This window comes from Opisthocomus hoazin, chromosome 29 (genome assembly GCF_030867145.1).
Source record: "Opisthocomus hoazin isolate bOpiHoa1 chromosome 29, bOpiHoa1.hap1, whole genome shotgun sequence".
In the NCBI taxonomy this organism is placed as follows: Eukaryota; Metazoa; Chordata; class Aves; order Opisthocomiformes; family Opisthocomidae; genus Opisthocomus; species Opisthocomus hoazin.
The window spans coordinates 4,184,247-4,197,705 of record NC_134442.1 but is presented as its reverse complement, the minus strand read 5'-3'; the positions used below and the strand labels follow the sequence as shown (position 1 = coordinate 4,197,705).

The 13,459-nt window shown below is 50.5% G+C and overlaps 1 protein-coding gene across 1 annotated transcript; it reads left to right on the top strand.

Annotated features, from left to right (window-relative positions):
* Window positions 1-1,537: 1,537 nt before the first annotated feature.
* LOC142364807 (uncharacterized) lies at window positions 1,538-11,114 on the top strand. The gene is given in 10 exon segments (XM_075444934.1): window positions 1,538-1,990; window positions 1,992-2,453; window positions 2,496-2,534; window positions 3,651-3,732; window positions 4,959-5,021; window positions 5,273-5,338; window positions 5,668-5,774; window positions 5,859-5,942; window positions 7,761-7,842; window positions 10,162-11,114. Coding segments are annotated over 10 exon segments (2,391 nt in total).
* The last annotated feature ends 2,345 nt before the right edge of the window (window positions 11,115-13,459 follow it).

Sequence of the window (13,459 nt, the reverse complement as noted above, 5' to 3'; positions counted from 1 at the left end):
CTGCAGGGTTGGGAAAGTGGATATGCAGCCCGGGCTGCCCGAAGCTGTCCTTCAGAACAGAGTGTCTGCACCCCAGGAGCTGTGTGCTGGGGCAGGGACTCTGCTGCCTGCCAAGGTCAGTGCTCAGCCTGCTTGGGGAGCTCCTCAGGTTACTGCGAGGAGAAGCTGTGGGTGGAAGGAGTGACCCCCAGTAAGGCAGGGCAAGGTCCTTCTGCTATCAAGAAACAGCTGCATGGGTCAGGGCTGATCACAGATCCAGATCTCCCCAGGATATTTTCCAGGGGATATGTGAAGGGGCAGGTAGAAGGAGGGATGACTGTCAAGCTCTCAAGTCACTTGCTGAGTTCCCTCTGAGGATCTCAGAGGCTGAGAAAAACTACCTGGTAACGTTGATGTCTGGGATCTGCACAGCTGGGTAAGGGTAGCAGTGTCCTGAGTGCCCGGCTGCCTCTGACTCTTTCATGTAGAACCTCACTGTGTTTCTCCTTATTGCTCCATTCGTCTGTGTTACTGAAGTAGTACCCATGTTCTCTCCGTCAGGATCTCTGGGGATGGGAGTTTCAGCTGCAGAGTCAGACACTGATCTTGTGGGTCCTCATGCTCAGGAGTGTCCATGGGAATGAGGTGTGCCAGTTTTTTCTAAGCTGTGGCGCATATGACAGTGAAGTCTGTGAGCCCAGAGAACAAGCTAGATTTCCTGTAGTTAGAATCCATCGCTAGGACACATGCCTATCTTCCTGAGGTGTTCTTCAAAGCTATGAGCCGGGCTCAAGAATGCATATCTTTCTAATAACTCAATTGTGTTATCTGAAAAGCCCCATGAAGCAGCGCAGAGATGCTACGCCCAACAGAGGAAATGCTCTTGGGTTGGTGAAATGAGCCGCATGTGTCCTTGACTACAAGTGGGGTGCTGAGACCTTGAATAAGGGTGAGATGTTTAGTGGTCTGTTGTGTATTCTGCTGCTCTCAGCAGTGTCTGCAGGCTTTTCAGGATAACATGGGAGTGCGATCACTCTCAATATCAGAACAGTGTAAGCCCAGGGCAGCTGGGCAGCCCTGTTCTCCTTGAGGGCAACAGAAATGCTGAGGGTTTCTGACATCCCAGAACAATCCCCAGGTGAGTTGGGGGCAGCTCTGAAAATCCCAGAGAACTCAGCCTGACTTTGCCTTCCTCATTTCTTAGCACTGGGAGTGCAGGTGCCGAAAAGCCCTTTTGAGTCAGGAGTAGTTTCAAGGGCCACAGTCAAACACCAGGATGTCCCCTTACTCCCACCATGCCCACAAACCCCAGTGTTGCACAGCATGGCTGAATCCTTGGCACCCAGTGCACAAAGGTCCTTTTCCTCATGGCACATTCAGCCAGAACCAACCAGAGACACGGCCACGGAGCTTAAAGAAAGTCTCCTAAAGAAAGAAAGGGTTGGGGGGGGCGGAGTGTAGCAGGGGAAAAGTCTGCAAGAAAAGGCTCAGAGACTTGTCCCCTAAATTCCCACTGTTTTTTTTTACTTGGACGGTAATATTTTCCCAGAGAGAGCAAATGTCTAATGGCAGCTCCATCACCGAGTTCATCCTCTTGGCATTCGCAGACACACGGCAGCTGCAGCTTTGGCACTTCTGGCTCTTCCTGGCCATCTACCTGGCTGCCCTCCTCAGCAACGGCCTCATCATCACTGCCATAGCCTGTGACCACCGCCTCCACACCCCAATGTACTTCTTCCTCCTCAACCTCTCCCTCATCGACCTGGGCTCCATCTCCACCACAGTGCCCAAATCTATGGCCAATTCCCTCTGGGACACCAGGGCCATCTCCTACTCAGGATGTGCTGCCCAGCTCTTTCTGTTTGCCTTCTTGGTTGTAACAGAGTATTGTCTCCTCACCATCATGGCCTATGACCGCTACATTGCCATCTGCAGACCCCTGCACTACGGGACCCTCCTGGGCAGCAGAGCTTGTGTCCACATGGCAGCAGCTGCCTGGGGCAGTGGGTTTGCTCAATGCCCTCCTGCACAGTGCCAATACATTTTCCACACCTCTCTGCAAGGGCATTGCTGTGGACCAGTTCTTCTGTGAAATCCCCCAGATCCTCAAGCTCTCCTGCTCCGACTCCTACCTCAGGGAATTTGGCCTTCTTGGGGTTAGTGTTTCTTTTGCTTTTGGGTGTTTTGTTTTCATTGTGCTGTCCTATGTGCAGATCTTCAGGGCCGTGCTGATGATCCCCTCTGAGCAGGGACGGCACAAAGCCTTTTCCACGTGCCTCCCTCACCTGGCCGTGGTCTCCCTGTTCACCTGCACTGCAATGTTTGCCTACCTGAAGCCCCCCTCCATCTCCTCCCCATCCCTGGACCTGGTAGTGTCATTCCTCTACTCAGTGGTTCCTCCAGCAGTGAACCCCCTCATCTACAGCATGCGAAACCAGGAGCTTAAAGATGCCCTGAAGAAGCTCATTCAATCTGTAGTGTTTCAGCAGCAATAAACTACCCCTGTCTCTTCACAGGTGATTTCCAATGTATCTGGGGAACCTCCTGTGCTTTCGGTATTTTACCTGTGGCAATGCTGTTTGTCCAGGAACATCTGCATCCTCTGAACTTCTCCAAATTTTTTAACCGAGCCTGTCTCACCCAGAGCTCTTTGCACATGTTTCTTACATGACAGTAGAGTCGGTCTCCTATGCCTCTTCTTTTCAATAAAAGGGCATTTCCTCAGTGCCAGTCTGGAGCTTCAGCTCTTTTTCCAAAGCTGAGGTCAGGAACAGTCTCAAGAGTGTTTCTCTGTGAGGCCGTGCTGCTGTGCTGGTGTTCTCCATGGGCTCAGGTGTGGATGGCATGGAGCAATGTGTTAGGGAATGGGTCTGTCCTGAGCCTCCAGGTGTGGGTGTCCAGTTTCAATGAGAATGGTGAGTGACAAAAGGGAACTCCCTGGACTGTCTGCTCATGGCTTTCAAGCAGCACAACCCACTCAGCCTGCAGAGAAGCACCGCCATCTCAGGTACTTTTGAAGAGCATGGGGAGGGAGGAGTGAACTCCCCTGACGCAACTTGAGGCCGTTGCCTCTCATCCTATCACTGGTTGGTTGGGAGAAGAGACCAACACCTGCCTCACTACCACCTGCTTTCAGGTAGTTGTAGAGAGCAAGAAGGTCTCCCCTCAGCCTCCTCTTCTCCAGACTAAACAGCTCCAGTTCTCTCAGCCATTCCTCAAAGACATGTCCTCTAGACTCCTCACCAGCCTCGTTGCCCTTCTCCGGACATGCTCCAGCACCTCAATGTCCTTCCTGTAGTGAGGGGCCCAAAACTGCACACAGTACTTGAGGTGAGGCCTCACAGGTGCCGAGTACAGGGGCACAATCACTTCCCTACTCCTGCTGGCCACACCATTCCTGATACAAGGCAGGATGCTGTTGGCCTTCTTGGCCACCTGGGCACACTGCTGGCTCATGTTCAGCCGGATGTCGACTAGCATGGTCCCTATGGTCCTTTTCCGCTGGGTAGCTTTCCAGCCACTCCTCCCCAAGCCTGTAGCGTTGCACGAGGTTGTTGTGACCCAAGGGCAGGATCCGGCACTTGGCCTTGTTGAAACTCATACTGTTGGCCTCAGCCCCATTGTTCTCGTCTGTAAAGATCCCTCTGTAGAGCCTTCCTGCCCTCGAACAGATCAACACTCCCGCCCAATTTGATATCTCCTGCAAGCTTACTAAGGGAGCACTTGATCCCCTCATCCACATCATTTATAAAGGTATTAAAGATGATGATTATTATTGTAAAATTATTAATAAAATAATATAAAATTACTATTTCAATAATAAACACCAGGAATAAAGGAATTCTTCTTTTTAAAAATTCTCTTTATTTTTCCACGTACACATTAAGTGATATCAGCAATTCTGCTTTCAACTGATACTGTAACAGAGCATATGCAAATGGATTTTGAATATGGGGGGAAATCAAGACCCGTTATGTCAGAGAATCTATGGGCAGTCTTAGTCACTGTGTCCCAACCCCACCACATGTCCCACTATCCTTCTGGGACTTACAGCAACCATGCAAAAATCTGAACTTTCTCTGTAAAGTCTGCAGCCATGTGTTTCAGCCCATGGACACCATCTCCTCCCTCCTTTGCCTGGGCAACGAGCCACACACGGCCACAGGAAGATGTGTCTTAGTTGCCAACAGACATAAACAAAGACAAGCAGAATTCAAGAAAAGAGAAAAGACATTCCTCAGCTGTGTATTCAGTCTATGCTACCTCCACTGAGATCTGCCTTCCAGAGTGGATAGCCTTAGACCCATAGAGAATGTCTTTTTGTGTCAAGCACAGATCCCAAGAGCACCCAAAACACTCCCTTGCCCACCCACAGCTTACTGGCCTTTGGAAGGGGTGGAGTGGAGAGACAGCCTTGATGCTGCGCAAGCACTGCCCAGGTAGATCCAAATCATAGGTGTGTTATCAACACCATTTCAGCTATAAATGAGAAGCACAGAGCTATGTGCTCTGCTATGGGGACAGATAACTGCATCCCAGCCAAAGTCAACACAATCTCCACCCTTTAGGCCATACTGTTTTCATCATGTTCAGATCCTACTTAATTTGAGACATTGATATACCTTCTGGCCATCTCACTGTACCTCTTTCTCATTCTTGAAATCCCCTCTTACCAACAGTTGCCACTTACACCACATACTTAAATCATTTCTATACCCAACATACAGATTTCTACATTCTCCTTATCTCCTATCCCCAGTTTTTAACGGGTAGGCAGACATAGTTTTCCCACTCCATGGGCCTCTGCCACTTCTCAAAATGTCCAGAAGAACAAGCAATGACTTGAGCCTCATCTGTCAAGATGGTTGCTCAGGAAAGGAGAAGTAGCATGTTCAATTCTTGGGTGCCAACACCAGCTTGGTTTACTTTAACGATGCCCTCACCCAGTTCCTTGTGAAACTCGCTCCTCATCGCTACAGGTAATCCCTGCTACATTACATCCTACAGCACACAACTCACCTCATGGATTATTTTCCGCCAAGGTAAAATCTCCCTGAGGTCCACACTGAATCTTCCCATCCTTCCCATGAATGTCATTGCCTTTTCCCAAGGGAGGAGCAGCCCGCAGTGCCTTCCCAGCACTTTCCTGTGTGCGCTACAGAGACCTCATCTGCTCCCACAGTCCATGGGGGCTTTGTCTGTGGATGCTCACCACGATGCTTAGCAAGTTTTATGCTGTTAACCAGCCAAGTGGCTTCCGCAAAATTTATATCCCAGTGCTTCCATGTCCCAGTGCCCAACATGCTCAACACGGCTTTAACAGTTCGTGATATCTCTCCTACTTTCCAGAGGCTTGTGGGTGATGGGGGCTGTGATACACCTAATCAATGTTGTGTTTTTTAGCCAAGGAGTTTTTGAAGTTATTTTGGAAATTTTCCCCATTTTCTTGCTCAGTACTTTCTGGGGTACCATGTGACCAAAAATCTTCCACTCCAGGCCCAAGGTGGTGTTTTGGGGCAGTGCCGTGGTTTACAGGATACGTTTCTGGACGTTTCTGGACATTCTGGTAGTTGCTTCCACCATGGTGAATACCTAGTGCTTGCTTTGGTGGGTTTGTGGCAGTAATCAATATACCCAATTCACCAGGCCTCACCATATCAGAAGCCCAGTCACTGCTCTCTGTTCCAGGGAGACTTTACTGGTGTGGTTCACTGCATTACAGCATGTTTCACATTGATGGGTGTCTCCATGATGGCTTCCATGGTCAGGTCCATTCATCAATCATGAGCCCATCTGTATGTTACATCTCCCCCTAGATGTCTCAAGACTTCATGCACACATTGAGTTACAAATAGCTCACCATTACTCTCTCAGACCAGGTCTACCTAAGCTACTTCAATGTTGACAGCCTTGTCTACCTGTTATTTTTTTCGGTGTTCTTCAGGGGCATGGTTCTTGGGCAGGTGAGCATTTACCTGATGTATCTTTAGGGCAAGGTTTTCTACCTGGGCTAAAATGTCTTGCCATAACACTGCAGCCCAGGTGGGTTTACCTCTGCACTGCCAATTGGTCTTCTCTCACTGCTGCAGCCACCTCTAATTGGCATTTGCCACCATCCATGACTCAGTACAGACGCAGGGTACTGGCCACTTTTCTCATTCAACAATCTTTAGGACCAGGTGGATGGCTTTCATTTCTGCAAACAGATTGACTCACCTTCTCCTTCAAAGGCTTCAAAAACTTAGCATGTTTTTCTCCTTTCCCTCTACACTGCCCTAGTGAGGCCCCATCTGGAGTACTCTGTCCAGTTCTGGGCTCCCCAGTTCAAGAAAGATGAAGAGCTGCTGGAGAGAGTCCAGTGGAGGGCTATGAGGATGGTGAGGGGACTGGAACATCTCCCCTACGAGGAGAGGCTGAGGGAGCTGGGCTTGTTCAGTCTGAAGAAGAGAAGGTTGCGAGGGGACCTAATATATACTTACAAATTTCTGCAGGGTGGGTGTCAGGAGGATGGGGCCAAGCTCTTTTCAGTAGTGCCCAGCGACAGGACAAGGGGCAATGGGCACAGACCGAAGCACAGGAAGTTCCGTCTGAACATGAGGAAGAATTTCTTCCCTCTGAGGGTGACGGAGCACTGGAACAGGCTGCCCAGGGAGGCAGTGGAGTCTCCTTCTCTGGAGACATTCAAGACCCGCCTGGACAAGGTCCTTTGCAGCCTGCTGTAGGTGACCCTGCTTGGGCAGGAGGGTTGGACTAGATAACCCACTAAGGTCCCTTCCAACCCCGAACATTCTGTGATTCTGTTATTCTGTGATGTGCTTGGTGTTCATGCACTGCCCTGCGTCCACTGGGTAGAGAAGGGACAGACCTTACATCACTGCAGTGGTGGGATTCCGTCACTGCCCAAAGGCACCAAATCTGTGTGAGGTGCCCTGGGTGGTGTCTGTCACACAATGAGTCTGAGTGGGGATGGGGCTCCTGTATAGAACCTGTGCTGTCCATGTCAGGTGCACGCTGTTGTTCTGGAGAGTCCTGGCACCTTCAATAGTCATAGATGTCTGTAAATGTAAAATAAATGAAAATTCAACTGCCCTGATGAGGTTAGGCAATGAAGGGATGCGCAGGAGACAAATGCCATCATACCGTTCAGGCAATGTAGACAATACAGCCGATGGAGAACAGAAGGAGAGAGAGTTGGCTCTCCCTGTGCCACAGGACTCCATTTGGTCAGGCTGTTTACATCCATCAGCAGCCCTGGACATAAGGAATATTTGCAAGTTCAGTTCTCTTAAATGTGGGCACGTTCAGCCATTTAAGTCAGCCGAAAGCATTTCCCACCAGCCTCCGGGAAGGTGCCCTCAGACACTGCCCTGCCTCTAAGAACTGCTCCACTAGAGCCTGCAGTTACCAGCAGGCATCTTGTTCAACTCTGGAACCAAAACTGTCACCAGGTGTCTGTGTCTGAACATCTTCCTCCTGCTCTCCACTTCCAATAACTAGCAAGGGAGCTGAGGCAAGCAGCTTTCATGCAGAAGCCTATTTAATGTCCATCTGAACTGAGGCAAGAGGAATCCCACCTCCCGTGGGTTTGTGTAGTACGTGAGACAGAGCTGAGTCCTCTTCTAGCCCCAGGACTTCAAACCCAGGTTGAGCTGCCTCGAATGACCAGGCTGCATCCCTTCCTTCATCAGGGGTAAAGGAGATCCCTCCCTGTCACTTTCTGGTTGTCCTGTCTAATGATGGGACTGGGATAGTTGATTTTTGTTTCCAACTCTTTCTCTGAGAGGAGAAATGACACTGTAGAAAAGAATTGCATCTCTCCAGCTGAGGGAGGAATCATCATTGATGACTTCAGCCTGTTTCACAGTAGGTTCCCCTGGAGACAAAAAGACACCTCAAGTGAGCCCAGAGGGCAAAAAGAACCAGAGACACATTGAGCTCCTACTGTGCTGCTGAGCTGAGGCTGAGCTTCTGGGATGGACAGACCTCATGGCAAGTGGGCAGCACTGCAGAGAGACAGCTGTGCCCAGGAACAGCTCCTCTGCAAAGCCCAGCAGGGCTGAGGGCACTGCCTGCAGGCAGCGAGGGGAGAGGAGTGAGGCAGAGAGAGGTTAAAGGCAGCATGGGGTGGGAGGGTGCTGAGAGATCACTGGGGGAGAGATGTTTTCAGCCATTGACACGGTAATCTCTGCATGAAGGGCAATGTATCTGCACTTTGTGGAAAGATCTCCTCAAGCTGGCACACCGCACAGCCCATGGGGGGGTGAGGAATATCACTGCTTGTCTGTTGTAGAAGGTGAGGATGTGCTGCAAAGCAGGGACTGCCTGCTGCACCCTCAGAGGGACAGGCCATGACAGCTGCCTTCTCCCAGGGACGGCTGCAGGCTTGGGAAGGTGGATGGGCAGCCCAGGCTGTGCACCCAGGATGTGCACCCCAGGGGCTGTGTGCTGGGGCAGGGACTCTGCTGCTTGCTAGGGCCAGCACTCAGCCTTCCTGGGGAGATCCCCAAGACACTACAGAGAGAAACTGTGGGTGGAAAGAGTGACCCTTGGCAGGGCAGGGTCCTTCTGCTGCATGGGTCAGGGCTCCTCACAGCTCCAGATCATCCCCAGGGCATTTCCAAGAGAGCTTTTCAAGATGGAGCTGTCTGAAGGGGAAGGCGCCTGTCTTCTGAGGTTTTTCATCTTTGTGTTTTATGGTGGACATTGGGACATTTTGAAAGGGAATTTTCAATTTTTAATTAAAGGTGGATTTACTGCAGAGATAAGAAGGGTTCCTGAGTCTGCATTTTCCCTTTCCAGCTCTGGGAACTACAGACAGCACCAGCATCCCCTGGCCAGTTTCACCAGCGTTTGTGTGAGCTGCCCTTTAGTCCCTGCACACACCGAGAGGCTGCAGGGCAGAGCTGGGCACACAGGGGCTGGGCTGGGGTCTGTGAGCACTGGCAGGGAGGAGATGTGGGGCCAGAGCAAGAGCTCCTGGCAGGGACAGCTCCAGGCAGTCGAGATGGGCAGGAAGGGAGGGAAATGCTCATGGAAACCCTGTTGCAGGGGAGATATGGGCACCTCCTGGCCATGTCCTGCAGTGCAGATGCCTTCCCTGAGCAATCCCCTTCCTCTCTTCTCTGCCTCTCCCCTTGCCTCTCTCAGCCAAATCCTCACTGTATTCTTCCTTTTTTCTCCTGTTGTCTCTTTTAAATTTATCTTTTTGTTGCTGTCACTCTCTGGGGATGGGAGTTTCAGCTGCAGAGCCAAACTCTGATCTTTTTTCTCCATTCCTGCAGATGTGACCACGGGAACAAGTGTCCCACCTTCCCTCTGACCTGTGGGGCTGTGGGCAATGCAGCCTGTGGGGCGGGGGACCGAGTCAATTTTCATTTAATGGGATGCCATCCTTAGGACAATTGGCTAACTCCTTGCTTTTCCTTCCAAGGTGTCAGATGCCTTCCAGGATGCAAACGTGACCCATAGCAGCTCTGTTTTATCTTAAAACCCCGTGGAGAAGCACAGAGATACTACTACTGAGGATATGCTGTTGGGCTGCTGAAATGAACTGTGTGTGTTCTTGGCTAGAAGTGGGGTGCTGAGACCCATGGAAAGAGTGCGACATATACTGGTCTCTGTTCTCAGCAGTGTCTCCATCTCAGCAAGCTGCAAGCCCAAGGCAGTTCAGAAGAAGACAGAGGGACAGAACAGCTTTACTGTCTTTGCACTAAGAAAGGGGCAAGCCTTTTGCCTCACAAGACTGGTTCTTCTCTGCTGAGGGTTTCTCACATCTAAACACACTCCCCAAGTTTACATGAGGGAAGCAGAAAAAACCCAAACGTGTCAAAATTAGTTCTGCTTTCCTGGATCCTCAGCACTGCCAGTGCAGATGTTGAAAATCCATTTTGCAGTAAGAACAGGTTTCTCAAACATAGTTGAAAACCAGGTCTGGCCCCTGCCCTTATCATTTTCGTGAACTCATGGCTACAGAGCAGGGCTGCCTTCTGGGCAGCCAGTGGGGAGAAGTCCTACTCCTCGTTGTACACTCAGACAGCACCCACAACAGCTGCAGCCACAGACCTGAAGGAAGGGATCTTGGAAAAAATTGTGCTGTGTATGTAACAGGGTGAGGGTCTAGGAGAAAGTCTTTGATTTTCCTCTGAGATATCTCCCCTAAATCTTCATTGATTCTTCCTCTAGGAATAGAATCCCATACCCAGAGGAAGCAAATGTCCAATGTCAGCTCCATCACCCAGTTCCTCCTCCTGGCATTCGCAGACACACGGGAGCTGCAGCTCTTGCACTTCTGGCTCTTCCTGGGCATCTACCTGGCTGCCCTTTTCAGCAATGGCCTCATCATCACTGCCGTAGTCTGTGACCACCGCCTCCACACCCCCATGTACTTCTTCCTCCTCAACCTCTCCCTCCTTGACCTCGGCTCCATCTCCGCCACTCTCCCCAAATCCATGTCTAGTTCCCTCTTGGACTCTAGGGCCATCTCCTACTCAAGATGTGCTGCCCAGCTCTTTTTCTTTCTCTTCTTCATTTCAGCAGAATTATTTCTTCTGACTGTCATGGCCTATGACCGCTACATTGCCATCTGCAGACCCTTGCACAATGGGACCCTCCTGGGCAGCAGAGCTTGTGTCCACATGGTAGCAGCTGCCTGGAGCACTGGTTTTCTTTACGCTGTGCTGCACACTGCCAATACTTTTTCCATACCCCTCTGCAAGGGCAATGCCCTGGACCAGTTCTTCTGTGAAATCCCACAGATCCTCAAGCTCTCCTGCTCAGACTCCTACCTCAGGGAAGATGGGCTTGTTGTGGTTAGTGTATCTATAGGTTTTGGGTGTTTCGTTCTCATTGTGCTGTCCTATGTGCAGATCTTCAGGGCCGTGCTGAGGATCCCCTCTGAGCAGGGACGGCACAAAGCCTTTTCCACATGCCTCCCTCACATGGCCGTGGTCTCCCTGTTCATCAGCACTGCCGCATTTGCCTACCTGAAACCACCCTCCATCTCCTCTACATTGCTTATTCTGTTTGTGGCAGTGCTGTATTCTGTGTTTCCATCAATACTGAACCCCCTCATCTATAGCTTGAGGAACCAGGAGCTCAAGGATGCAGTGTGGAAACTGGTGACTGGCTGTTCCTAAGCAGCAATACACTTCCTGTCTACTTCTGAACATTGTAATGTACTGCAAGACCAGGTTGTCTTTGGTCATTTGTTTTGTTTCTTTTGGTTTATTTTCTTCATAGTCTTGGTTGTGATAATGTTCTCTACAACTAATTGCCATCGTTCCTCCCAATGCTATTTCATTATCTACCTGTCGTGTGTGACCCAGAGACTGTGTAAATCAAGAGCCATTTTCTTGGTGTGTTTAAAAACAATAAAGGACCTTGTAATTTCTTGCTTGTCCAAGACCCCTCTTCCAAGACTTTCTCTGGAGCTGCAGGGGCACCTCCAGAGGGGCAGGGCAAAAGAGTCCCAGCACAGCAGAAGTGCTAGGGAGCACCAGCACTTGGTCTTTTCTGAGCTGCTCTCTTTCCAACTCCATGAAGTCCTTCTGAGGCCTTGTGTACTGTAAGACCTGAGTGCTCTGGCAGTTTGGTCCCAATCCTATGGGAGCGAAAGGGGATCTCCTCAAGGCAGTGCCTGAAGGCTTCAGACTCTTTCTAACAGTGTTCTCAAGAACATGCCCAGGAAAGTCCCCTGGAGATGAAAACACAGTGAAGAGCTGAGCTGAACTGTGTGAGTGGGAAGTCTGGGGGGACACAGCAGTGTCCTCGCACAGACAAGGTTGCTGGGAGAGACACGAAGGACCAGCAAAAAAGTGTCTGGTCTGTGTCCATGTTTATTGGAAACCCTGGGCAAGACCCTCCATGGTAGTTGTCACTTAGCAGCCAATAACAACAAGAATTTCCAGGGCTGGTTTCTCACTACAGCTTGGAGAGTTTCTTTATCTCTCCATGCAGGGACACCAAATGACATGGTCAGAAGTTCAGGTTTGTGTTGCATGGCCAAGACACAACCATGCACACTGTGTGCTAGTGGGGAGATGAACCCGAGTGAGCACAAATGCCATCAGCTATGCCTAGAGGTGGCCATGAAGGCCATGAGGTCTTCTGGGACAGAGAGTGTCTTCAGGTCACTTCACTTTAGCCTGTAACTTACCCTGGGAAACCTCCTGAATGTGGCACTGTCATGTGGTTCCTTGAACTGAGGTCCACGTGGCCATTCCTCATGCCATGGGGAATCTCTGATGCGTGCAGACCAGGGCAACACACCACACGGTTGAGGTGCCTCTGGGAGTGGCAGGAGGCAGCCAGGGAAACACTACGCCTGCTGCAGTGCCCTGCCTCTGCCTCTGCCTGTGCAGGGAAGCACTTGTGTCGCTGAACAGCCCTGTCAGAACCCTGACATTTCTGGGAGTGACTTCAGGAACAAGTCCCACCATCCCAAGGAGATTTCTCTCACCTGCCTTGTCAGCTTCGTTGCAAATGTCCCTGGGTGCTGTGTCACCTCCCTTGTCTTTAGGGCCTGTCCTTTTCATTAGAAAGAAGCACATCTCACCAATGCAGTCAGAAAGGGTTCTGAAAGCATGAGCAGCATTGCCCTGTAGAAGACAGCATTTCATTACTTTCACAAAGCACAGAGCATGTCTAGGGATCAGGAATGCAGTCAGAGGCACGCACCCCTCCATGTTTCCCCGCTCTGAACTTCCTTGACAATTTCTGTAAGCACCTACACAGAGAAAGAACTCTTGGGTGTCCTACCAGGAGACAGGGGACATGAAGACCAAAAGCTTTGCATGGAAAAAGGGGACTAGGACAATCAGACGTTATCAATGGAGTTTTCTGTAACAGGGAATGGGGAAAGTCCCCAGCTTTCGGATAAATCTTTTCATCCTTTCTCTCCTGCTCTGCCACATACTGGAGGTTTGGAACACCTTCGTCATGGGACTGCTGCTGGGAATCTTGGAAACCTGCTACAGCTCCACCACCCTGACAGCACAGTCTCTACTCCCAGCAAGGGTAGTGCTATTTCCTGCACCTTTTGCATTTATGGAGTGATTCTGGCTGGTGGCGACATCTTACAAGGAGTACTTAGCTGTATGCCACCCCCTGCTCTCTGTAAGACTCATGAACTGCAAGGGCTGTCTCCAGAAGGCAATTGCACCATGGCTAGGCGGATTTCTGTCACCTACACTCATCATTTTGTTCTCATCCCCTCTACATTTTGTGGCCCTCATGTATCGCACCACTTCTTCTGTGGTTTTGCCCCAGTACTGGGACAATCCTGCAGTGACAACCATGACACTCCTGCTCTTTGATTTCAAGATTGCTTTCAAGATCCAATCTTCCACTTCCTGTTCCCCCTGGCATCCTATGGGTGCATCAGAGCTGCCACCCTGGGGCAGCTTTCCTGCCCAGCGTGGGTTGGCGGAAGGCCTTGTCTACCTGCTCCCCTCACCTCACTAGTGTCACTCTTTTCTACAGC